Source organism: Sturnira hondurensis, unplaced genomic scaffold (genome assembly GCF_014824575.4).
Source record: "Sturnira hondurensis isolate 20B ecotype Veracruz unplaced genomic scaffold, ASM1482457v3 Scaffold0000780, whole genome shotgun sequence".
NCBI lineage: Eukaryota > Metazoa > Chordata > Mammalia > Chiroptera > Phyllostomidae > Sturnira > Sturnira hondurensis.
Window position 1 is genome coordinate 19,071,863 of NW_028073411.1, and position 26,533 is coordinate 19,098,395.

The window sequence follows — 26,533 nt, forward strand, 5'->3', positions numbered from 1 at the left end:
ATGGGAAACAGCATCTCTATCCGTCTGTCTACCCATATACACATACGTACATGTGCGGAGTTCCCACCCATGCTTCAGACACATTCACAGACTTTCAAAGGTCTCTGGTATTACTATGTATGCAGAGACTGTGTGTACGTGTAGGGCAGGCTACACTGTATGTTTGTAATTGGCTTTAACTGACAGAAACAAACAAATTCAAAATTTTCAAAACTGTCTTCATTTTCTCAGGCTTCACAAACTCTTGTACCAAGTGGTAGGAGGCAGCGTCCAGTGGGTGTAAGGGAGCTATCAGGCCCCGCCCAGTGGCTCACAGGATGCAGCAGGTTGAAGACGTGGGTGCTGGGCCACCATTGCAGACCTCTGTGCCCACTGCAACAGAAGACACAGGATGGGGCACGAGCCGCAGGTGCCCCAGCCCGGCTCCCTCCCGCTCGCTCCTGTGTCCTTCCTGCAGCAGGAAGGGTGGCCACAGACACCTGTGGGCAACCCAAGCTGCTTAGCTGGGCTCAGCCTTCTGATTGGAGCCCTTGGTGACGCTTTCAGCCCTGACTTCCCACGACCCTGAAATCGCTGATTCCCTCCCCACAGCAGGGCCTTGCAGGGAGAGCCACAGAGTCCCAGAGCCGAGGTGGCAGAGCACAGGTGAACAGGAGGCAGCACGATAGCCTATTCCAGCCTGGACTGCTCCAGTGCAGCCAGGCCCCTCATGCCTGTAGAGGGACCGGTAAACCACCCCTTTGGACTGGACACAGCACAGGGGTGCCATGCACACCTGACTCCTAGCTCTTACTTTCCTGGGTGTGTGGAATGGAAGAGCAGGTAGACTTTCTGAGTCACTCAGGGAAGGACTGCTCTTTGAACCAAAGATCTATTAAGAGTCCATGATGTTTCAGCCAGGCTTCCCTCCCCCTCAGAAAGGAAGTAACAATTATTTCTTCCTCGGGGAACATGAGAGAACTCCCCTGCTAGGGCCAGGCTTGTGAGCCACTTTGAATTAGCAGGACCCATTCCGTGGACAGGCCTCCCGCTGCCACCCTCCTCCAGCTGCCTCTGCAGCGAGCGACCCAAGAGCTGTAACCACAGGGCTGTGTGAGCCCTGCCTTTTCTGCAATTCTGTCCCGCAGAACTGCCCCACACCCCGCCCTCGAGCCTGTCCTGCACCTGTGAACCCAGACCTTTCTTGGCCGCTGTCCTCTCCTCCTGCTGCTTCTTCTCCTCCTCTAGGGCCTTCACTTTCTCCTCGTACTCATCTGCCAAGGCCTTCCACTCCTTCCTGTTGTTCTGTAGGCGCTCTAGCATGGGCAGGATCTCCTCGTGGAAACGGGAAAACTCCTGGAAAGGGAATCAAGAGTAGGACCCGACTGCTCCTGGGTGGCTGGGACAGGTCACACCCCCACTCCTTGGCCCTGGGTCTGCTCTGAGGACCCCGAGGGTCCTGCCTCAGGAGGCCTCCTCAGGAGGGCTACTGAGACGCCACTGCCCAGCAAAGCCCTGAAAAGGGAGAAGGGCTTTGCGCTTTTGAAGTTAGAATGGGAGCTACAGGCCTGAACGCTTTGATGCACATGGTCGTAGCTGGGCACGGAGCCTGAGTTCACAATGTCAACTGCAGAGGGGGTGGGGGGACTCAGCGGATGGGGGGTCCTGTGCTCCTTCCCCCGTGTCTCATGCACGGACCACTCACACATGGCCCACATATCACACATGCATGTGAACACATAGCTGGGGGTGTGTGGCAGGAGGGACACTGTAGTGGCCCTGTGACCCGTGACACAGGACTGCAGGGCACATCCCGGTTCTGCCTCCTCCACCTCTGCCCCCCCAGCCCTTCAGCTGTGGAGGCCAAAAAGGGGGCTGTGGTTTTAGTGGTGGCTCGGGGGCCGAGATGGGGGTGGGATGGGTCCAATCAGGACCCAGAACCAGACAACTTCACCCAGAACCAGAGTGTGGGGCCTGCACTACAGCCCAAGGGGGCCGGGGGGAGCCCCGGGCAAGTTGTGCATCCCTGGGGAGGGGCTGTGCAGTCAGAGCCCCCCCTCAGTCTCTGGCCAGTCTCCTGAGTGGTGACACCACAACCCCTGGCTCTGGTGTCCAGTTGTCACTTGCTGTGTGGCACGCATTTGCTGGGTGAGGCACACCCAGCTGTGATGAGGACTCCCCTCCCCGCTCCCCAGGTTCGCAGACACACCTGCAGCCAGGGCCCTGAGAACAATGGGGAGGCCATGGAGGGTGTCCCAGATGGGGTTTGGGGGAGGGACATTTGAGGCAAGACCTTGAGGTGATTGTGAGGATGTGGGAGGAAGAAGGCTGGCGGGGAAGCTGCTGAGGAGCTGGCTGAGTGCATGGGAGGGGGAGGAACACACTTGGGGTCACACTGACGAGTTCGGATTCAAGTGCAGGTGTGCAGAGGGTGGGGCCAATGCAGCTCTGGGAGATCTGTGACCCCACCAGCTCCCTCCTCCTCTTGCAACCTAGCTGGCCCTGCCCTACCCACTCACCTTGTACACGAAGGTGCACACAAAGTCAATGAAGCCAACCTGCAGTTTGGGGAGCTCAGCTGCCTTGTTCCGGTCCATCATCGGCTTTGGGGATGGGGAGGGACACAGTGAAGGGCTGGGGCAGGCGTGCCTGACACATTCCCCAAGCACCAGAGTGTGCTGACACCCACTCAGCTCCAGGAGGGAGGGAGGTGGAGTCCTTGGCTCCAGGGCCTGGCCTGCCTGACAGACCGGGCCACTGGGAGTGAAAAGCCAGGACGCCCCTCAGATCCCCCCAGGGCAGCCCTGTCCGAGTCCCAAGTCCCCCAGGCTCCTGGCCCTGGGAGCTCTCCGTGGTCCTGAAAAAAGACCTGGGGCTTGGCACATGGGCCTGGTGTTCACGTACTCTGGACCCACCAAGCTGCCTCCTGCCAGCCTCTCCTTCCCAGTGACACTTGGCCTGGAGCTCAGGGCCGTGAGAGTGGGCCAGCCAGGAGCCTAGAGGCCTGGCCCGCAGGGGACAAACCAGCTACGTGTCCTTCCCCTGGGAAGCTTTGCTGGTGGGCCGGGGAACCCTTCCCTGCTGTCTCTGCCCAGAACCTCCTCAAGCCTGTGCTCAGGCAGCCCCTCACCAACCGGAGCTGACTTGTGAGACGAGCCCTCTTTCGTGGCTGCTGGACACCACTGCGTTGCCCAGCCTGGGCCTTCCTGGGGCAGCTGAGGCCCTGCTGTGTCCCCTGTGCAGCTGTGTGGCTCATGGAGCCTGTCCACGGGGAGCTGCAGTCTAGGTCTGCCTGAGGCAACCGTGGCACGGGCACTGCCTCATCACCCAGACTCCAAGCCACCTGACTGAGCCTGGCTTGGGTCACGTGACCCACAATGTGAGCTGGAGGCCCCAGGACCTCAGAACCCCGGGTGCTCGTGTGCACCACTCCAGCAGAGAGGCTCTGACCATGGCAGGAGCAGAAGATTCTGGAAGGAACACTCACAATGGGCTGCTGATCCAGAACGGTCCTTTCCAAGTCACCTTGTTCCCAGAACTCGGCTGCCACCAGCAGAGCGACCTGGAGGGCACAAAAAGGGGTGTCACCTACTAAGAGTTCGGTGCTTGGCCAGCAACTGTTGGCTCCACACCCCCTTGGTCTTCTCCACCTGGGACCCTCTGGGAGCCCCCGGTCTGCTGCCCAGTGGGCACAGGGGCACCTTCCACCATGGCAACAGTCGGTGCCTGATCCAGAGCAGGGTGGTGCCCTCAGCTCAGCCCGTGGTCCCTCCCCCGACCCGGCCCCCTGCGTAGCCCCAGGGGCCTTCTGACCTTACTCTGGACCTCCCAGGGCTTGGTGATGGCAGACAGGTCACAGGCCGTCATCATCATGGCCCTGCGAGCAGAGGGAGCTGGGGGCAGGCCCATGCTGGCCCCCGCTCCTCCGACTGACCCACACGCTGCGGTCAGCCAGCATTTATCGGGTACCTCGCTGACGTGCACATGCTCCCTGACCAGGCCCCTGGGCTCCCCAAGCCCCCCAGGTGAGACCTGAAGCCTGACTGCGTATGAGGTGATGAGGCTCCGGCAGTGAGAACACTACGGCCAGAGCCTGCAAACTAAGGAGCCAGCCTGGCTGAGCCCGAACCCCTGGGTCTCCCCCAAAATGAGCGCTGTGTCAAAGCTGGTAGGCAGGGAGCTGTTCTCCCCTCACAGCCCCTGAGGCCCCTGAGGGACCACGGCAGGAGCAGAAGTGTTTCTGACCCCTCCCACCGCTGCTCACATCACTATCTCCTTCCGCGTGGTCTCCAGTGACAGGTACTCCACCCAGCTCGCCCTGTCCTTGTGGTTCTTAGACTCGTCTACGATCTTCTGGAACATCGTCCTCTTCCTGGACCCCAAGATCAAGGAGAGAGGGTCGGACCCCCCCACGGAGTGTTCCCGACCCCGTAGCCCTTCCGGGAGAGAACCCCCACCCAGCCCCCTGGGCTGGAGCCCACAGGCTGCCCACTTGAAGTAGAGCGCCAGGTCTGTGGCGATGATGGCGATGTCCATGAGGTGGGTGACGTGCTCATGCTGCCGCCGGTTCAGGTTCTGGTAGATGTTCAGGCCCTGGAGGGGTGGGGGGACGCAGTCTCTCGGTGGCCCTGGCTCCGTCCCCCCACCCCAGGGTCTGACCGTAGGTCCTGGGCACTGGAGCCAGGTGGCCTCCCGCCGGACTGAGCCCGTCTGCTGCAGTCAGCCAGGCCTGCGCCCCCTCCGCTCCCCAGGGTGCCCGGCGGGAACTCCCGTCCCTGGAGGAGGGTGTGTGGCAGGGACACCGCCCAAGGCGGGCGTCAGCCAGGAGGGGCCGAGGGGAGCAACCTGGTACGGACCTCCTCCGCCAGCAGGAGCTTCCCAAACTCCAGGTGGTGTCGCTCCAGAATCGAGGAGCCATGCAGCTTGGCCAAGGGGTTCTGGGACCTGCCCCGGGTCACGGAGAACAAGCACTGTCAGCAGCCCTGACTGTGGCCGGGAGGGGCCACCTGTGGACACTGCAGCCCCTTGCAGGGCCCCACCACCCCGCCAACTGTGCGGGCCTTTCGGCAGCCCTGCTCCGACGCCTGCCAGCCCCTCGTGCCTACTTCATCTGGTACAGGTTGTTGGTGCCCCGGTGGTCGATGTCATGACACAGGCCCGCTGTCACCATGGCGAAGGCCTCGAGGTCCGTGTAGTAGCTCTTCAGCTTCCCTGTCTGGGAGACAGGCACCCAGGTCCAGTCTCGCCTCCAGGAGGTGCCCCTCCCAGCCCTCGCCTCATCCTGCACTCTCATCACCACCACCCCCCCCCCCCCCCCCCCCCCCCCCCCGCCCCCTGGCCTCCGTGGAGGTGGAGGGGACCTGGCCTGGCCGGCCTACACACCATGAGCAGTGTGAACATGGTCTGTGCCACGTTGAAGCCGTGGCGCCAGTTGTGGTAGGTGATCCTGCGGTAGCCTTTGCTCACGGAGAACAGGAACCGTACCAGGACCTGCGGGGGTCAGGAGATGGGGTTCCCGCCCTGGTTTCTCGGCAGGTTGCCCCAGAGCCTTCAGCCTGAAACTGGTCCCTGTGCCCTGTGGGGGCATGAGGGCCGCTGCCCGGGGCTTCCCAGATCTATTGCACAGCCCCAAACTGGGAAGAGGACCCCAGCCAGGGGTCTGGGGTGTTCTGGCGGCAAATGCCCGTTTCAGGCATCTGAGTCAGGAAGGGGTATGGGCACCTGGTGTGGGGAGGCCCAGAGGCTGGGAGGCCGTGGGGGCAGGGCCGCTGTTGTCTCTGGGCAAGAGAGTACGGAGCCCAGGGGGGCCTCTGGCTGCTCTGCAGTTTCTAGGGCCAGAAAATTATTTGGAAATAATTTTTTCGGTTACTATTTTCTGTGATTTTTCCCCCTTTTGTGCTTTCCTTTAGTATTTAGTAAAATGTCTTCTGAAAATGCCACCTGCCACCCTGATGTCAGGGGCCTCAGACAGGCAGCAGGAGCCCAGGCAGAGCTGTGCTTTCTGCCCAGCGCAGGGCTCTCCTCTCCACCCCACTTGTGACCCCACGAGTGCCCAGCCAGGCACTGAGTGACCACACCGCCCGGAACTCCCATCACTGGACTTCCCACCTCTCCCTCCCACAGTCATTGTTCCAGGCTGGTGCACTGCCTGTGCGCCGCTGGCCTGCACCATTTCTTGTGTGGTGAACACGCCTGCCACAAACTCCCTGCAGCACCCGGGACCCCTGCCCAGCAGCCCTCACCTCCTGGGGGACCTGGAACTTGCGGACCACGCCCAGCTCGTAGTACATCTGGACACCACACTTGACCAGCTCCAGCTCTGTGCACTCCAGGTCGGAGAAGTGGAACTCGTAGATCTCAAACTGGGTGGGGCCCGGCAGCATTTCCTTCTGGGGGGGGGACTACAGGGCTAAGGGGGCAGGCCTCCCAAACCCCACTGCTTCCTCATCTCTTCTTCCCCGGGACCCTCGTCCAGCCTCAGACGCCCCTGGTGTTGGGTGGCATCTGCCCTTTAAGTCCCTCAGACCTGCAGCCTGGTACCCGGGCCCCGACAGCTCAGCCCCCACCCCTCCCCGACCCCCGAGGCCCAACAAGAAGGTCGTGACTAACTGGGCAGACACAGCACTGCTGTCAGGGGAACATGCACCGAGTTGTGCATGAGCAAAGGTGCACAGACATACATGACGGGCACATGTGTGCAGACAGTGGCCATGTCACAGGGCCACACTATGCCTAGGTCACTCAGTCTCCTGGGGAGAGAAAAGTCTGCCCCCACCCGTGGGCCCTTCCAGCCTCCACCTCAGGGTGGGGGTCAGACTCTGACCAAGATTTCCCCCAGCTCCTCCTCCTCACAGTCAGCCGGCTCCTTCCCCAGGCGCTCCCTTGTCGGCTGGGAGAGAAACAGATGTGTTACAAGACAGTGACAGTGTGACCAACCCTTGTGACTGCGGGGCAAAGGGACGTCTGGCACTGAGGCCCAGCTGCTGCTGCCGGAGGCCCCAGCTGGGCCCCTGGGTTCAGAGGGCAGTGGCAGTGTCCTGTCCCTCCCTCTGCTGACAGCAGGCCCTCACACACCACATCCACGATGGCGCTGGCCCCTCTGCACACAGCTGAGGACATGGGCAGACCTCGAGGGACCCACCCTGGGCTGTGTGAGTGTGTGGGGACTCCCACTGGGGGGTATGGAGGTGGCGTGTGTCCCCTTAGGGCAGGGAAGAGCCTGGGGTGCCCGGAGCAGTACCAGGATCAGCTGGATCTCGTCCCTGTCGCACCGCACGTGATACAGCACCATGTCCTGGGCGATGTCCTTGCGGTTCTCCAGCTTGTTCATCTTGTCATAGGTGTCGGTGTTGAGCACTGACCAGCCCAGGAACTGCGTGAGGGACTGCGGCAGATGACACGGTGTGTCACCCTCCCGGCAGCACCCACTGCCCCGTGTGCAGCTCCCAGTGGGGTGGCAGGGCGCCCACCAGGGAGCTCCAGGAGGGCGCTCCCCTGGGCCTAGGGCTGGGTCAGGGGGCGAAAGCAGATGACATGTCCCGCCCCGTCACAGGGCTACCTCGCTGGAGCCGCACCTGTAACAGGTGCTTACCTCCATGAGGACTTCGTCCTGCTCGTCAAAAGGCTTCCCATCTTTCCTGTTGTAAAATGTGGCCACGCCCACGATCTCCTCTTTCTTGTTGACGATGGGCATGGACAGGACGTTCCTGATGACCCACCCGGAGTCGTCCAAGGCATCTCCCTGCAGGGACAGGCGGCAGACAGAGCTGCGCTTGGGGTCAGCCCTGGGTATTGCTCCTCTGCGGCCCGTTCACCCCCGCCCGCAGGGGAGCTTTGCGTCCACGTCTGTGTCGTGGTCTCTGCCATGGAGGCAGAGTGAGCTGTCCTGGCAGGGCAGCCTCACCGGGCCAGCGCTTCGTCCTATGGGGTCCCACGAACTGCACAGCCAGTCCTGTCTCGAGGCCATTGATGCTTGGCCGTGAAGCACAGACGCTGGCTGGCACCCAGAGCCTCAGAGACAAAGCCCACTCCCACCAGCACACCGAACCCTTGGTGTCCTCCCGAAAGAGCCCTGGCCACATGTTCCCCGGGGGGAAGACGTGGGGAGAAGACGGGAGCCCTTCCTGGGGTCCAGCTGGACTCAGCAAACCCACAGACACGTGAGCATGAAACACATGTTTGCTATTGTTTGTCACTGAGATTCTGAGGTGGTGTCTTAAACAGCAAAAACCAAGTCAGACCCCCATCTCTGAGCCCTAGTTCCTGAGTGCGGTGTGTTTTCTATTGACAGACAGATACCTGAAATCTGAACATTTCCTCAGCGGGGGCGTTCATAATGTTACAGATCTGGGAAGGACCAGAAAATGGTTTCAGTGGAAGCAGCCAAGTGGACAGTGTAACTCTGACACCAGTGGGCCAGCCCTGGAGCTTCTTCATGGGCAAAGCTAGGAGCAAGGAGCTGGTGGAGGCACACGCGCTGGTGGGATGGCTGGGGTGTGAGGGCAGGGCCTCGGGGACTCACAAAGCCACTTTCTGCCACATAGGTTGGAAGGCCGCTGGCCAGGGCCCAGTGGTCCGCCGGCGGTGTGCTGGGGAGGGAAGCAGGGGGTCAGGCTGACCAGACCCCTGGGTGGTGACGTGTGTGTGTGTGGTGTGGTGCAGTCTGGGTGTTCAGGTCTGTTCCGCTCTCTGAGCTCCGGGTGGCATAAGGGCTGGGGGGGGGGCAGGGAGGTGAGGGTGGGGGTTGGGAGCACCTCATCCTGCCTCTGCCCACACCGAGCCCCCGCCCCATGGGAACCTGCTCCCCTACCAGGGCCACAGCCCAGCCTCTGGAGCTGAGTGTCGGTGCTCCCTGCCCCAGGGCCTGGCTCTGACCTGTGGCTGCTAGTCCCTGAGTGGGGCCTGGGGGGGTTCTGACAGGCCTGCAGGGCATGGGATCTTGTGGCCACATGGCCGCCAGGCTGGGACCCGGTCTCTCCAGGTTGGAGTCTTGCCCTGAGCCCCACCGCTGTCCTGCTCACTGGGCCGGGTGACCCCGCCTATCCCATCCCACTGGACACATGTGTCCATGCTCCCCTTTTGTGGTCCTGGGGTCTCCACCTGCCATGGAGGCTCAGGAGCCCAGGTGACACCTTGAGGGCCTGCAAGGTCAGCTGCTGCCGCCAGGGCCACCCGAACAGCTCACCGGGTCTCAGGATGGCCACCGTGATGCTCACGGAGCCTCAGCCATCAGCTCCCTGCTCGTCCCCTTTCACCTTTGCCTAGGTCCGCAGGTCAGTGCCCGCCCCCCCCCCCGCCCCCCCATGGTGTGGCACCCACAGCACAGGCGATGCTTCTCGTAAAACCCCGGCACTTACGGGATGACCTTGATGTCCTCCTTGCCATGGAGGATGTAGTCGATGACTTTGTAGAAGAGGATTTCCTGAGAGGCGGACCATGGTAGTGGTAAGGGGCCCCTGGGCCCGCACCCGGGGGAACCTCGAAGAGACGAGGTGTTGGTTCACAGCTCCCCGAACACTGCCCTCCTGGGTTGGGCCGGGCCGGGCCCCTTCCTGCCCGGGACTGAGAGCCTGTCCCCCCACCCCCACATGACTCACACGGCCATCGGGTGTGCGTGGGCCTGAGTATGGCTGGGCCTCTCCCATCAGAACGGGCCACACGTCAAAGAATTCCTGGGCAGAGAAGCGAGGGAGTCAGTGCATCTGCCTGGGGCTGGGGGCAGGCTGGCCTGAGACCCGGGAGCTGTGGCCTCACCCTCTCCTTGGTCATGTCCAGCAGGCCCACCGAGTAGCGCTCACAGTTGAGGTAGGCCCGCACCGTGTAGAAGGCCTTGTGGAACTGCCTCTCGATGTCAGTCAGCTCCTCAAACACCTTGTTGGCCGACCAGAGCAGCACCTGCGGGAGCGGCACAGCTGCGGGCTCATGGTCACACCCACACACCTGTCTGACCACAGCAGCGCCTGCACATGCACTGTCACACGTGAGAAAGCAAGCCCCTGTCACCTCCCTGGTCTGACGGCCAGCGTTTCCCCAGACAGCGGTTGTGCTGAGTGGGCCCCCCATGGTCCCTATGAAGGGCTCCAGTGCCCGCTGTGACTGCAGCCACTCGCTCAGGAAGTGAAGGGGTGGCTCAAGTGGCCCTTTCCTGCCTGTGCTCCCGTTCACCAGGGTGTTCCCACACAGACCCGTGTCCAGGCCCCATGCGTCTCTCCAAGAACACCACCTGCCACTTCTGTGCAACCAGTCTGCACGGCGGGCTCACAGCAATGCTGCCCCTTCAGGCCTGGGAAGTGTGCACGGAAGCCCAGTCACCGGCTCCAGGCCCCCAGTGGGCCACCGCCCAGCCCCGCCCAGACGCACGTGTCGGTGGCTGCCGCAGAATCGGAAGTGGGGAGGGTCCTAAAGGCACATGGCTCGTCACCCTCAGCACTGTCCTGCCTGGAAAACTCCAAGGGCGAACGAGTTCACAGCCGCAGTGCGACGGCTGCTCGTGGCTGCACACCTCCCGCCCTCCAACGGCACTGACAGTGTGGCCGTGCTCCGAGCTGCTGAGGCAGCGGGGAAGGCACAGGCCATGGCAGCCACACAAGACTGCTGCCGCCACCCGAGAAGACGCCTTCCCCACAATTTCTACTCTGTTCTTCTGGCCACCAAACCCAAGTCACTCCGTGAGCTCTGTGCTGTGAGTGCAGCTTCCCAGGATGTGAGTCTGGCAACACAAAGTAAAAAGTCTGTTGCTCACCGAGGACGTCTGAGGAAGTGCTCGCTCACGCCTTCACACGTGACAGCACAGCTTTCGGGACTTGTGAAGGGTGGGGAGTATCCGTGTGTTAGCACGTAAGATGATGGAAGAACTCCAGGCAAAAGTAATACAGCTATTTACCTCCTCAAGAGTAGTTTCACTACTTACATTAACTCTACTAGTCACACCAGCCACATATAATATTTGTAAGAGAAAGATGTGTCCACGTGACATAGAAACTATAATTTGATAAGCCTTTATCATGACCGTAATCCCAAGAATAATGTTTACCCAGTTCTCACTGCTGGTTTCAATCCGTACCTGAGTCCAAATGCGAGTGTGTACAACCCCCACACCAGGTAAGCACAGGGCCTGGCCGTGGGCAGGTCACACTGCCCACTCACGGAATCAGCGGGCAGCCAGCAAACATGGCTCAATGAGAGCCCCTCGCAGCCCCATCCCTAGGCCAGAGGGGTCCGCAGACACAGTATTTGAAGGTCATGGCTGGAAACTCTCCCAATTTGATGAAAGACAAAAATACCAACATCCAAGAAGCTCAACAAATTCCAACTAGGATGAACTCAAGGCCACCTATTCCGAGACCCATAAAAGGGAAACTTGAATGCGGCCACAGAAAAGGGACTTGTCACTTATGAGCGAAACTCAATGAGTGCATCAGCAGGCTCCTCTTCACGAGCTTTGGAGGCCAAAGGCAGCTGCTGACCTACTGGAAGGGCTGAAAAAGCCTTTCCACCCAAACTCATGTACATGGCAAATCCGTTCTTCAAAGGGGAGGGAGAAGGGAACGCTCTCCCAGACAAGTGGAACCTGAAAGGCTTTGCTGCTGACACAGCTGCCCTGCAGTGCGCACTCTGGGGGCCCTGCAGACATGGACCCAGACACCCTCGGGCGGCGCATGAGCAGTTCTAAAACCTGGCCCCGATGCAGCAATGGACACCGCAAACCACTGGAAGCAACTTGAAGAGGGCGTAAATGCAGAAACAGCCCTGGCTGGTGTGGCTCAATGGTTTTGAGCATCAGCCTGTGAACCAAAGGGTCACTGGTTTGATTCCCAGTCCGGGCACATGCCTGGGTTGCGGGCCAGGTCCCCAGTAGGGGCCGTGTGAGAAGCAACTGATGGATGTTTTTCTCCCTCTCTTTCTGCCTCCCTTCCTCTCTCCCTAAAATAAATAAATAAAATCTTTAAAAAAGGACATACCTTCCCTCTGAATTCGAGGACTTAATCTTACCAAATTCCAGCAGTACCCAAGGTATCTACAGATACAATGTAACCCCTTCCAAAATTTCAATGATGTTTTTGCAGATGTAGAAAAGCCCATTCTAAAAGTTAGGTGGACTCTCAACAGAACCTGAATAGGCAAACAGTCTAGAAAAAAGAACAAATGTGGACAACTCGCACTCCTGATTCGGAAACATATTACAAACCTGCATTAACTAAAACAGTGTGGTACTGGCATAAAGACAAAATTACAGATCAGTGGTCTGGAGCAGAGTCCAAAAATAACCCTTTCAATATACGGTCAAATAGTTGTTATCAACAGTGCCAAGCCCATTCAGTGAGGAAAGACTTGTTCTACCAGCAGTGCCAGGGAAGTGGACGTCGCACGCAAGAGAGTGAGCGGGAGCCTCCCTCACACTGTGTGCAAAGGCAACTACAGTGGATCAAAACCTAAATATACTATTTAAAACTATAAAACTCTTAGAAAGAAGCACACAATTAATGCCTCACAGCATTGAATTTGACAGTGATTTCCTGTATGACGCCAAAGACACAGGCAACAGAAAATCGGACCTCCTGAAAGTCGTAGACTTCCGTGTGCCAAAGGTACCATCAGAGGGCAAACACAGCCCAAGGATGGGTCACAGGATTCGCGAATCGTACATCCAATACGAGGTTAACGCTCACAATGCAGAGACCTCCTGAACCTCAGCAACCAGATCCACAATGTATCCACACCTTGAACGGACGCTTCTGCGAAGCAGTGAAGAGATGCCTGATGTCACCCGGGGCGAGAACGTGAATCCCACGTGTGGCAGCGTGCCACGTCACACCGCTAGCACAACCGCTGCAGGAAAACAGGGCATCAGGGGGGCTGATGCCATGCTGAGACCAGAAGCCTGTGCGCTGCTGGTGAGACACAGGCGAGCCACGTGGGGAACAGCCTGGCTGCTCTTCAAAAACAGAAACGATTGACCAGACAGCAAACGTTCTGGACATCAAATATCACATGCGCCTCCCGAGAGGCGGGTCAGTGTCACTGAGCTGTGCACTTAACAGTGGCGGGTGTAGCAAGTTTTGTGTCCCATGTGTCACACCACAGTAGAATGACTGGGAAGAGAGTGGCGAGATTGAGAACCACATACTGTGCTAATGGCAACCAAGGGAGCTAGGGGCTGCTGCACCAGCCTTAGACGGAGCAGCCTTCAGGAGAAGGAATGGTCAGGGTGCGGAGGGACGTCACGGAACAATGAAGGGGCCGTTTCTCCAGAAGATATCAGTTCTTAATGTGTACGTCCCAGACGGCAGAGCACTGAATTATGCAGAGCAGAGCCTGGTAAAACTGGGAACAGTAGATACATGCACAACGGCAGCTGCAGACTCCAACTGTTTTCTTTCACTACCTTGTAGCTCAGCGGGCAGAAGACCAGCGAGAAGGCTGCAGAACAAACACTGGGCCCGAGGGCTTGGCGAGTGCGGCTTCGTCCAACAGTGGAACACGCTTGCCGAACCAGGCCGCGTCCTGGCCACAAAACACATCTCAGCAAAGTTGAAAGAATAAAAATCATAAAAATGCTTTGTCATACCACAGGGGGACTCAACAAGGAAAAAATCACATAAACGTAGCTGGAATGTTCCAAAGTAGAGTAAAGAACAGACTTCCACACACATGAGTTAAAAAAAAGAATCAAGAGAAGTTTAGAAACACCTTGAACTAAATGAAAATGCACAGACAATGATCAAAACCTGTGGTCTGCCACAGAAGCTGGGCTGGGGCAGGGGAGTCTGTGGTGTGACAAGGAGATGTCACAAAGACAAAAATATCCAAATCCAATCGTGTCAGCTGAGTAAACTAGAAAAAACAGTCCGTGTAAGCCTAAAGCAGGCACAAGAAAATCAGTAATAAAAATGAATAATTCTATGTCCCCAAGTTTCATAACTTAGATAAAACAGCCTAGATAAAATGAAAATTTTAAATATTTTATTTACTTATTAAAGATCTTATTTATTTTTAGAGAGAGAGGAAGGGAGGGAGAGAGGGAGAGAACATCAGTGTATGGTTGCTGCTCGCACGTCCCCTTCTGAGGACCTGGCTGCCACCCAGGCATGTGCCCTGACTGAGAATCGAAACTGCGACCCTTTGGTTTGCAGGCCGCCACTCAATACACTTAGTCACACCAACCAGGGCTAAAATGAATTTTTCAATTTGAACAACCCACACAAGGAGAAACAGAATAATTGGAACAGGACTACAACCACTGACAGCAATTAATAACCTTCTGGAAAGAACGAATTCCCTGGGGAATTCTCCCAGACATTCAGGGAAGAACTTGCCAAGTGGCCACCCTCTTCTCTCAAACACCGCAGCCAGGGAACACTCCCCAGGCCACTCGGAGGCCAGTGTGACCCCAACACTAAAACTGGATAAAGATATTCCAAGAAAAAAAACCCTGCAGACCAAAATCTCTCATGCACCCTATGCAAAAGTTCTGAAATAGTTACCAAAAATGTAATCATACAAAAAAGACTAGACTCCATGACCCATCACTGTTCACACACCTATTCTTCCCAACTCGATGCAGAAAATCAACGCCTCCTCTGTGCAACTACCACAGAGTGGCCAGTGGTGGGAAAACTGACCCTAAAGAGCCCACGAAAAAGCAAAGGGTCAGACTGGCAGGCTGGACACTCCAACTCTGACCCAAGCGACGCGGGAGGCCGGGGTCAGCGAGGCCAGACGCAGGCCCAGCAGCGCGCATGGAAGGGGCGTGACGTGAGGCTACGGGGACGGCGAGGTGGGCGCAAGAGTGACGCAGACACAGAGGCACTCAGTGCGGGGAGGACCGTCTGCTCCCAGGCACGGCCGTGATAGCCTCACATCCACGTGCATGGCCGTGTGTCCAGACACACAACCAGCCCATTCACACGCCTGAGTGTGAGATGCCAAGCTGCCAAGCTGCAGGGGACGTGGGAGACAGCTGAGGTGGCTTCAGGTTTGGCGACACGTTTTGGGAAACAGCACCTGATCGCGGTCCAGGAAGGTGAGATCCAGAACTTGGACTCCGTGAACACTTAAAACATCCATGTTTCTAAATACAGTGTCACGAGAATGAAAACACAGCTGCATCCTCAGACAAAATGTTCCCCAAACACAAGTCTGATGCAGGACTTACGTCCAAAATGGACCCCCAACTCTTAAAAGCAAACAGTAACAGACCTGGCTGGTGTGGCTCAGTGGATAGAGCACCGGCTTAAGAACTAAAGGGTCACCGGTTCAATTCCCAGTCAGGGTGCGTGCCTGGGTCGCGGGCCAGGTCCTTGCCTGGGGATGTGCGAGAGGCAATGTATCTCTCACACATCAATGTTTCTCCTCCTCTCTTTCTCCTTCCCTTCCCCTCTGTCTAAAAATAAATAAAATATTGCAAACAATAACCGAGCAGAAATGCTAATTTAAAAATGGGCAACAGACACCTTGCCAGAGAATAACACGTGCAAAGGGCACAGGTGTATCTGAGAAGAGGCCCCACGTTACTTACGGTAAGGGACTCAAGGTGAGACTTGGAGGTGGAAGTGAAGAGAGAAATGATGGAAACCCAAACTAGTGACGACACCCAGAGCTGCAAGGAGGCCGAGCGACAAGATGCAAAGTGACAGCACCTCTGGCCACTTCTCATGCTCAGGCAGTCCCCCCTCACTGTCTGCTCATTGGTGTGCACCCAGCTGAACTAGAAACTCGGGTCACACAAAGTTCACAACAGTTTCATTCGTGGCTGCCCCAAGCGGCAAGCCTCCACGGTGTCCTTCAGTAGGTGATGGACAGGGACACTGTTGCATCTGGACAGTGGAAAGTCACCCAGCACAGAAAAGCGATGCACTCTCAAGCCCAGAGAGGACGTGAAGGAGCTGTAAATGCGTGAGACCGAGTGGCAGGGGCCAGTCTCAGGAGGCTCCATGCGTGATGCCAGCTACGGGACACTCTGGAACAGGTAGAGACAGTGGGAAGATCAGTGGTTGCCTGAGGTTGGGCAGGGGATGAATAGGTGGAGCACAGAGACTTTCTAGGGAAGCGAAGTTGTTCTTTATGATACCATAATTGTGAATATATGCCCTGACACATTTGTCAAGACCCACCGAAATCACAGCATGAAGGGCTAACCTTAATGTTCGCGAATTTAAAAAGTCATTCAGTAGGCTGGGGGAGTCCAACAGAGTGTGGACTACAGCTCCAGAGTCTCACTGCATTGAAACACAGGCCCCTCTCTGCGGGGGCCGGAGAGGGCACCGACCTCGGTCACAAGGATGCGTGCAGCTGGTAACACCCGAGGCAAAAAGCACTGCTCACGGGCACTGTCCCCTGGTGCTCCAGGGGACGTCAGCAACAGCTCAGATGTGCCGAGCACACACACTGGTGTGCAGCCGTTAGGAGTGCCGGTGGTGCGTGGTGGGAGCCGGGCCTCACCGTCAGAGGGAACCTTGCACACAGCAAGGGCAGGAGACAACAGCCAGAACTCATGTTTCACTCCCTGTGGACGCTGGGATTCCGTGCACAAACAGGACACATGTGTGTGCACGGGCTGCCTGCTCACACCCATCTTTGCTGGGTGGGGTGACAGGGCTGGGAAGCTAGGATGCCCCAGGCACAGTGGGCACACCCCTCAGCAGTGACAGGCACCAGAACTCCCTGAGAAGTGGCTCACCCAGGACGGACATGGAGTGCGGAAATGAGCCTGGAGCACCTGGTGGCCCCAGAGAGGAATGGTGTGCAGACACCCCCAGAGCAGGAGTGGGGGCGACAGGGAGGGTGGAGGGCACGGGAACCGCTGTGGGAACAAGCTGAGCCACCAATCAGTCACCTTGTGCTGGGTTACAACCTAAGCCGTAGAACCCCAGGTCCAGACAAATACAAATAATCACACAAATCAGCAAACAGGACAGCAGAGACAAATCTCCCATGCAAACCCCCTTCCTGCGCTATGGGTCACAGCAACTTCCTTCCCAGCAGCACAGTGCCCCCAGTGGCCAAATGCAGCTCTGGCCATGTTGTTTGACCTCCTGGCCCCTGGGTTGGGACCACCTGGCTGTGAGCCTGGCCTCGCACTCCAAGACCCCTGCTCTCAACCGCCACACTCAACCCCTAACTGCCCACTGGCTTCCAGCCACTGCATGGCTTCAGGTCATACCCATGACCTTTCCACTGCCCAGGACTTCCTTTCCCCCAGACCCTTCTGCACGGGTCAGACGTCAGCACTAGGACACTGGGCATTGTATCCACATGGCCCTGAGCCTGGGAAGTGTCTATCCAGGAGGGTTTTGTCACAGGTGCCCATCACAGGGACAGCTCGTGGGAAGGAGACCCTCTGGACCACCTGCCTAGGCTGCTCCCCCTGAAATCCGTGGGTCCAGGGGGATCCCCCCAAACAGCCCTTCTCTGCTGAGGTGGAGACAAGCCCAGACACATCTCATCACTCTGGACAGGGCTGCACTGGGCGACCCGGACAGTGGGACGGCGTGGAGTCTCCCATCACCCGCTGTGTCTTTCAAGGCTCAGCCAAGGCACGGGCAGCTTCTTTAGCCCCAGACCCATGGTGTGAAGTCCCCCTCACACTCACTGTTTATTCAGGGCTCCTGCGGGCCGGCATGTGGAGGCAGTAGGACAGGAAGGGACAGACCCTTGCACGCCCGTCAGCTCCATACCCCACAGCACAGGTCCCCCCAACTCCCTCAGCCCCTATGCCCCTCACTCAGGGGAAGCACATGCTGTCCCATGTATCCTGTGGCCAGAGTCAAACCTCTGGGGATCTCGGCCTGCAGAGCAGCTGGACTCTGCTGTCTGTCCACAGTTCCCCCAGCTCCTTGTGGAGAGGGTTTGGGGCAGCTTTCAGGCAGGGCAGTGCCCTCGGCACCTGCCGGTGTTCACACCCACCAGGCCTGGAGGGGTCCCGCCTGCGACGCCCCTGGGTGGCACAGTGTCAGCATCACACCCCACCCAGCACTACACCTACAACACCACACAGCTGCCGCCTAACCCTCTCCCTGGAGCCTGCTGGCCTGGGAGCTTGCCCAGGTGAGCACAGCCCTGCCTGTCACTGTCCAGGGACAGTGGGGATCTGGACCCCCCACTGGAGGGCTGGGAGGCAGGCCCGTTGGGCAGCAGTGAAAGTACCTGGCCGCGGCGTGTCTCGCAGTTGTGCAGGTAGCTCAGGTGGTAGATCTTCAGGTTCAGCATGGCAAAGTTCAGGTACTTCAAGAAAACCTGGAATGGGAGCCGCAAAAACAGGCGTGAAAGCCTGGTTTTCAGGTGTGCGTGCAGCTGCACGTCTATGGGTCTCTGCACAGGCGGCTGTGGACAGCACTCAGGTGCCGGCCTGCATGAGCGTGTGCACAGATGGATGTCGACAGCCGCACGCGCCCCAGCACAGGGTCGAGGCCCCAACACTCACATCCTCATCCTCACTAGTGAAGTATGGGCCATCCAGCTTGTTCAAGGCCATGATCACAGCCACCACGTCCTTGCCGTTCATGACGGGTGTGGCCAGGATGTTCCTGGTCACATAGCCGGTCAGCTCGTCGGCGAAGGGGCTGAAGTGGGAGTCCTGTGAGGCAACCGGAGGAAGGACAGAGGCTGTCACTCTGGGGACCTGGGGTTGGAGCGACCTCCACGGAGGGCCCCTAGGGAGTGCTGACCCGCATGACCCTGCCCCTAGCATCAAGAGCCCAGGAGGTATAGGAGGACACAGCATTGGCCTGTCCTTGGATGCCGGCCTGGCTCAGATGCTGTCACCCCAGCTTGGAGCCAGTGACCCCACTCTGCAGCTTAGACTCTACAGAATCCTCACAGCACCTACTATCCTGTGCCCACCTCACCCCCAGGCTGCGGGCAGGCCTGGGTGCCCCTCTGCACCCCTTCCTACTCCAGGTCTCGGCTCCTCCAGCAGGCAGCTGCTGGGGCCAGCCCTGCCGGCTTCTCTCGGAACAGGAAGTATGAGCTCAGTGCGTGGGGAACACTAGTCTGCCTGGTGGCATGTTTGTGGGACAGACTTGTCTCTAAGCAGAGTGGGGCAGCCTCAGACCCACTGCACCCTAAACCTCCTTCCCAGAACCACCTACCTCCTGTGCCTCCATTCAGGGATGGGCACCCACCCCCCACCCCATGGAGGTGCCCCGGTGTCCCCTTGGCAACTCCCTCCCACCCCGACCCAGGAAGATTCCAAACCTTGTGAGTTCCCCCCAGCTCTGTTCCCACTGCCCAGACCCAAGTCAGTATCCCTGGGCCTCCACCGCCCTCTCGGGTTTTCCATGCTTCCCACGGCGGTCCTGCTGCTCCCCTCCTCCCAGTGGCCGAGCTGCCTGGCTCCTGGGAGCTTCCCTGCAAAGCCCTGTCCCTAATGCCAGCCCTGCACCCCTCAGCTGCACACTGATGGCCACCACTGATGGGCCTAGACTCCTCGGCTATTCACAGGGCCCCACAGCAAGGTGTCTGTGGCCCGCAGCCCTGTGGGTCCCCTGCCCCACTCCTGCCCCTGCCCCCAGGTGTCGCTGCTGCATGCACAGGCTCACACCTGGCTCCAAAGGCAGCCCCCTCCTGTTCCTGCCCTCTGAGCTGGCACCGAGGGTGCAGCCCAGGCTCTGCTCAGCCTCCCCTCCGTACAACCACCGGGAAATGTGGAGGGCTGTTGACACAGGATGGAATTCACTTTTCTGTGGCTTTTGCCTGTGGTTCTCTTCCTTGGCACCTGAGACAAGCCCCGCATGGCCCTGGGGATGAACCCAGTATTGGGCCTGCCCTGCGAGCTCTGGTCCACAATGCCAGGCAGCTGGGAAGACATCCGAGGGAGACTGGAAGGCACCAGGGAGATAGCCCTGCCAGGGGGGGACATGGCCTGGGACAGCCCCGAAGCTTGAACCAGACCCTCGGAGAGGCCACAGGGCACCCAGAGCACTGGCCCGGGACGAGGCTGGAGGACGAGCCCTGGAGGCAGAAGGGACAAGACCCAGGCAGGGGTGGAACCCCCCCCCCCACCACTGTTGAACTACTCTGTTTCCAGGAAACTCATACTCCTGATATTCCACTTCATGGGTGACCCTTTCTCAAAAAGGAAGTGAAGGCGAGGCTAATCCCCGAGATTACTCTATTCAGGTCGCTGGATGGTGGCTGGTTTAGAGCAGATAAGTTTAAGAGGATTGCAGCGGGCTGCTTCCTCTCCAGGCACCAGGGCTCTGGGGGTCTGTTCATATGCCCATGTGTCTCTGGGGACAAGGGGGCCGTGGGTGCATGGGGAATCAGCCCCTCTGGACTCCTTCTCGGGAGCAGAAGAGATTGATCCAGGTCGTGGCTCCTACTTCCAGCTTCCAGGCCGCCTCTCCCCAACCCTAACCCTAACCCTAACCCTAGCCCCTGACCCCCTCCACCCTGGGCCCAGCTGTGTGGCTCCCCAAAGGCTCCTTCCCACCCACAAGCACTCGTCTTCCTGAGCCTTGGAGCGCCTGTGCTGCTATCCACCCTCCTATCCACCCTCTGTTCCTGCCACCCCTCTCCCTACTGCTAACCCTCACTTCTGACCCCCATCCCCAGACCCTGTCCAGGGAACCCCAGCCCAGGGGTGGTGGGACCTGTCCAGGACCCCTTCCAGGTGCCTGAGGGACTCATTCCTTCCCACGAGCTCTGGCCAACCTGCCCCTGCCCCCCACCCACCACCACCTTCCCAAGCACCCCCCAGGGCCATGGCTGACCTGTCCCATGGGGGGTTGGGGGACCCTCACAGCCCTGCAAGGTGAGGCCCAGAACCCACCTCGGTCACGTCCTTGACATTCACCACCTTCTTGGTCTGAGCCACATGGCCCACGACCCCGATGTCCAGTGGGAAGACGATCTCGGAGTCAGGGGGCACCAGGCAGTCCTCCAAGGCACTGCCCGGCTGCACGCTGAAGAGGCGCGTGGCGAGCTCGGCCACGCCATTGCGCTGGCGGAACATGAAGAGGCTGCAGCGGTCAGCGCGCAGCATGGGGCAGAGGCGGCGCAGGATCTTGAAGACCACGCGCTCCATGTTCACGCTCTCTTGCATGTCCTGCACCAGCTCAAACAGCGCCGCACTCTCCTCCACCTGGCACAGCTCCCGGAAGCAGGCGCCGTCTGCCGGGAGCCCGTCTTCGCAGGCCTGGGCCACATCCTCGGGGCTAAGCTTCTTCCCTTCAAAGTACTGGTCTGCAAAGCTTGGGTTCTGGTCCAGGTACTGCCTCACCTGCTCTTCGCTGAGGCTCATGGTGTCTGGCCGCCTGTCCTGGAAATGCTGTTTCCCCAGGTGCACAGGCGCTTCCCGCAAACACTGTCATCAGCAAAGCCTTTCTTAGTGACGATTAGAGGCCAGGGCGGACACCAGCTGACTCACCCGCGCCTGCCCCCCCTCGCCTTGGTCCTGGACTTGCTGCCTCCCCTGGGGAGAATGGAGCTTCGAGAGACAGTTTGGGGGTTCCTGCCTGTGGCAGGTGTCCTGGGCAGCTGGGGCAGGTGCTGGCTTCCTGTGGAGGGAAGTGACCCTTCCCACCTAGTCCCTCAGGTAGCCCCAGGTCTCCTTGGCATCCAGACCTGAGCTCAGGTGTGCTGGGCAGGTGAAACCCCAGCCTGCCTTGGGGAGATGCACCCCAGTCCCAGGCAGGAGGAGGGGCCCCTGCAGGGCTGGGGCAGGTGTGCAGGTACAGCTTGGGCCCCATTCCCGCAGAGGGAACTGGGGCCAAGGGAGGAAGGTGGGCCAGCACCTGGTGTGGAGGCAGGAGGGCTCACCCGTGCCTTCCCTCCTCCTCCTCGCTGGTGAAGCGGCATTCAGCCTGGCTGGGGGCAGTCTGCACAGGGGAGGCGGTCCCCAGGATGCACGGTGGGGCTTCTCTGTTGATCTGCCGCCCTCTGTTCAGTGGTCCGGATGAACGCCAACATAGCTACTCCTCTGCCCTATTCCTCCTCCACGCGCACCTTTATCTGTCCACGGCCACATTGCCGTGCTCCACAGACAAGGTTGCTCCTGAGCATCTGTGCCTCAGACAGCACCGCGTGCCGGGACAGCAGCGGGGCCTTGCAGCCGGCTCCCTCACCCGCCCTGGATGCTGGCGGACGTCAGCCGCCCTGTGAGCTGCAATGCAGGAGGCGGCTGAGTCACAGCAGGAGGGCTCACCCGTGTCTGTCTGACGCTCCTACCACAGGAGTGTCCTTCCCTGCACAGAAAGAGACTGTGCAAACATGTGGGTATGTGCACATACAGGTGCATGCACACGTGGGGGCGCTGGGTGTGCATGTGCACGTGGACCTGTAGGCTGCGAGAAGGCTGTGGGAGGAGCTCTGTCCATGGGGGAACCAGGGTGCACACCACTCAGCAGAGCCTGGCGGTACTGCCACCAGGGCTCACCTCCTGAAGCAGTGGCCGTGAAGTGTGCAGGCTGGTCACAGAGGGGCTGGCCAAGCCCCTCAGGGGGAGGACTCTGGTCCCTCATAGCCACGGGCCTCGACAGAGGAGAGCGGCTGCGGTGGCTTTGTGTCTTCCTTTGTGGCCTGTGTCCACATCGTCACCCCCCTGGTCATCGGGACACAGGGCTCCTGTGTGGTCCTGACGTCTGCAGCACTCAGTTGTGTGTGTGCCTGTGAGTGGGCACATATGTGTGCAGTGTACACCCATGTGCATGCAGTGAGCATGCAGCACCCCAGGGACCCTCTGGGGGCTCTGGGCCCTGCAGCTGTGACAGCCACAATGGCCCAGCTGGCCGGTGGCAGGCGAGGGCGCTGTGATGTTCCTGCCTCCGCCCAGTCACGCAGCCTGTTCCTTTCAGGGCTCTGCTCCAAGGCCCCACTTCTGCTAAAAATAACGGGCTCTGACTGGGGGTGGGGGAGCAGTGGGGGTGGCCCCGTGAGGTGCTTGGATCTAGGGCCAGGCTTGCAGTCACCTCGCGCTGCGTTCAGCCCCAGCGGCTCCTGGAGCACTGTCCCCAGGCACCCTGCGTCTGGGCCTGGGTGTGCAGGGCGGCCGGGAACCTGGCACTTTGGGTGCACTCCCCAAACCCTCAGCAGACCCCACCGTAAGGCCCACTCTGGGTGCTGCAGCACACCCTCTGGACCCTGCCAGCCATCCTCCTCTGCTCTCTCCTCCCTCCTACGGAGGGCCGCAGAGCCAGGCCGTGGGTACGAAACTCACAGGGGTTGCAGCAGGGCACCCAGGGCCTGGGCTCAGACGTACCCACGGGAGGCAGAGCTTTCGTGGCTGACAGTGCTCCACAGCAGGCATGGCCTGTGTGCCAGCCAGGGCCTGGCTTGCCCCGCCTGCTCCCTGGCTGGGCATCAGCTGACACCATCCAGGGAAGGAGGCTGAGCCTCTCAGACACAGAATTCTGACGTTTTGCTTTACTCAATCCAAGGACCAAGGCTGTGAGCACCAGCCAGACAGCATGCAGCCGGCATGGGATGGGCTAGTGGCATGCACAGGGGTCCAGGGGACAGGGAAGTAGGAGCCAATGTTCCTCACGCCCAGGGGCTTGTCTGAGAAGGCTGCAGTGAATGAACTCCTGCCTTTCGCTTTCTAACCAGAAACCTGCCAGTGACCTCCTCTGGAAATGAAGTCTGCAGATGTAGCCAGGGTAAGAGGGCTCGTCAGGGTCACACTGGGCCCTGCTCCAGGCTCTGCGTCTTCCTGGGGAAAGGTGAGGGCCAAGGCCACTGGCGGGTGGAGACAAAGCAGGAACGACACGTCTGGAAGCACTGCCGGGTCAGTCACCATCTGGCTGAAGAGAGGCTGGGGACATGTGCCCCTCCCGTGACAAGAGGGGACTGGCCCCAGTGCTGTCCCCAGAGACGGCACTTGCCCAGCGTGTGGAGCCCCCACTCGCTGTCTGTGGTCGGGCTGCCCTCGGAGACTAACGTGGACTGCGGGGCAGGGGTGCCTCAGAGCGGCTGCCTTTCCAGTCTGAGCCCCCGCAGCCTCACCCTCCCAGCCAGTCACTGACTGGGGGCCAACCCGAGCCGCCTCATGGTTTCCCAACCACCGCCACTCACGGAGGCCGGTTAGCCTTCTTCTTCCGCTTTGGCCACACACAGAGGGGCCCAGTGCCCCTGCCCTGCGGCCTGGGGACCACAGGGCTGAGGCAGAGCCAGGACGGTCTGCAGAGAGGGAGGGGACCTGCCCTCTTCCATCAGCCCCGTGAGCCACCCCCTGCATCCAGTCCAGTCCCTGTCGGCAGCAGGCCTCTCCGAAGAGACAGAGCCATTGGTGGAGAGAGAAAGAGGAGGCCTGAAGGAACCACCAAGGTAGCTCTGGGGCAGACAGGTCTCTCCAGGAGCCGTCTGTCAGCCGGGGTCTTGGGCAGCTGGAGCTGGACGGGGGCTCCCAGCTCAGCTGCCCATCCTTCACCCACCCTGTTCGGGCACTTGCGTTGGGTGAGGCCGTCTGCTTCCTGACCCCGTTGCCAACCTCATCTGAGAAGACCCTTACCGACCCACCCAGAATAACATTTAGCCAATACACAGGCACCCTGGGAGCCAACTGAGTTGATAGAAAAATAAACATTGTGGTTATTAAAGGTCAGCAATTCGACCCCACAGGGCAGCTCTGATCACCGGGTTCCTATGAGTCCGACTTGGCCGGTGACAGGGAGGCGCTTGGGCTCTGTCTGATACCGACCCGGCCAGCCAGGGGCAGCTGTGCAGGCTGTGAGCCGTGGGTGCCGTGGCTGAGGCCAAGCTGGCCCTGGTTTTAGCCGTGCATTTTCATCCCTTCTGCTCACTGCCCCAGGGGACGCCCCAGGGGACGCCCCCCCGCTCCAGCTTGCCTGGGAGGCCACCCTGAGGCCGCCCCCAGCATCACACCCCCAGGAGGTGAACACCACCACACAACCCACAGCCTCATGGACACAGCAGCAGGGCCCCGGGTCAGGAGCAGGCATGCTGAGCAGGCAACGGCACCCGGGCACTCACTGCTACAGCCAGGCCCTGCTCCGAGCAGCTGGGTGGTGGAAGAGACCAGCTCTCATGGCCCTAAACAGTGACCAAATGTGTCACCTCACACAGCCCAGGTGCGGAGGGGACCACTGGTGGCCTGTGGTCCCTGTGGCTCTGGGGGTCCCCTGCTGGTGGCTCTCAGGGCTGCAGGCGCCCGGAGCCACCAGCAGACCCCACATGCTGCCTGGCTTAGCCCAGGGCCCAGGCAGTCAGAGCCCAGCAGCGTCCAGCTTGGAGCAGAGGGACCCCCACTGGGCCAGGGCCCCAGGGAGAAGCTGGCAGTGGAGCCTGCATCACATGGGCTAGCAGCCACAAAACCGAAGGCAGCTCCCCACTGGCCCTTGAGGGACACATGCGCTGCCCGTCATGGGGCTGAAGCAAAGCCCACCTCAAGCGACCTGGACGGGAGGGAGTCTGAGTGACACTGGGTCCTGCTAGCACCTGACAGCGCCTGCTGAGGCCACAGAGGCTCGGTTCCCCTCCTTGGCCTGCTTGCAGCCAGGCAGGGAGGCCGGCCTGTCCCGAGACCCGAGTCTCGGCCTGGGACCCAGCATGGGGAGTGGGAGTGAGAGACGGACTGAATGCAACAGAAACAGGACAAAGGGGGTCGAAGGGGCCGGAAGCCCCCAGGGCCGATCACAGACTGCAGGACCAGAGAGATCACGTGAAGCCTCATGACTGAATATTCTGGCTCCAAGGACCAGTCCACTCAGAAGGGACTGCGGCCAGATGTGACGTGGCTTCAGGACCTGGAGTCGGGACAGAAAAGGACCCCGTGGCCAGCACTGTGCTGAGAGGGTGAAGCTCCACCCCCCATGCCCCACAGGCGGCCCGGGGCTCTGGCTAGTAGACACGGGCAGGCGGGAGGAAGGCCCCTGAGAGCCCCCCTTCCCCCGGGGCCTGTTCCCCTAGCTGGGGCCCTCCTGCCGCCGTGAGGCATGGGTGAGGAGCAGTGTGGTTGTCATCGCCGGGGAGTGGGGTCACCCCTGTTCTCCAGTGTGTCCAGCGGTGTCACTCCTGCACGGCCTCTCATGTGTCTCACTGGACCTGTCCTCCCGACGTGACTGACCGCCCACCATCTGTCCCCACCCTCCCACCCATCTGTCCTCCCAGCTCCTGCCTGCAAACTCCACTCGCCCTTCCAGCATCTGCCACCACACAGCACCCTAAAAACTTGAGGGGGTGTATATATAAAAAGTGAATTTTTCTTTGATGAATTCAAGTTCACACTAAGGGATTTAATTTACTTATTGTTATTTTAAGCCACTAAGCAATGTTTATAGCATTAAGTGATTACATAAGGAAAGAAGAAATGTCTGAAATAGAACCAGAAAAAGAGCAAACTAAAGCCCAAGTGAGCAGAGAAAAGGGGAATAATAAAGAACAGAAATCAATGAAATGGAAAACAGAAAATGATAAAACCAAACACTGCTTTTTTAATGATCAAAAATATTGATAAACCTTCTGGCTGGTGTAGCTCAGTGGGTTGAGCGCGGGCCTGCGAACCAAAGGATCGTGGTTCGGTTCCCAGTCAGGGCACATGCCTGGGTTGCAGGCCAGTTCCCAGCAGGGGACGCACAAGAGGCAACCACACATTGGTGTT

General features: G+C 59.5%; 1 protein-coding gene and 1 long non-coding RNA gene across 3 annotated transcripts; one reads left to right on the top strand and one right to left on the bottom strand.

Annotated features, from left to right (window-relative positions):
- Positions 1–194: 194 nt before the first annotated feature.
- On the bottom strand, positions 195–21,309 carry PDE6B (phosphodiesterase 6B). 2 transcript variants are annotated; one of them, XM_037047533.1, is made up of 22 exons: positions 20,750–21,309; positions 18,401–18,553; positions 18,124–18,213; positions 9,733–9,873; positions 9,576–9,650; positions 9,336–9,400; positions 8,501–8,567; positions 8,278–8,325; positions 7,571–7,720; positions 7,220–7,363; positions 6,803–6,868; positions 6,222–6,368; positions 5,362–5,469; positions 5,085–5,194; positions 4,836–4,923; positions 4,472–4,572; positions 4,244–4,351; positions 3,793–3,856; positions 3,467–3,541; positions 2,499–2,582; positions 1,179–1,335; positions 195–372 (listed from the first exon to the last, which is right to left on the bottom strand). In XM_037047533.1, the coding sequence occupies exons 1-22, from the start codon at positions 21,218–21,220 to the stop codon at positions 311–313; spliced, it is 2,574 nt and encodes an 857-aa protein (XP_036903428.1). In that variant the 5' UTR covers positions 21,221–21,309; the 3' UTR covers positions 195–310. The 2 variants fall into 2 exon arrangements, with proteins under 2 accessions (XP_036903428.1, XP_036903423.1); XM_037047528.1 differs by having other exon boundaries at positions 1,165–1,335.
- LOC118988129 (uncharacterized) lies at positions 2,589–23,203 on the top strand. The gene is made up of 3 exons (XR_005066718.1): positions 2,589–3,144; positions 21,979–21,983; positions 23,192–23,203. It is a non-coding gene; the product is annotated as an uncharacterized LOC118988129 (long non-coding RNA).
- Positions 23,204–26,533: the final 3,330 nt, after the last annotated feature.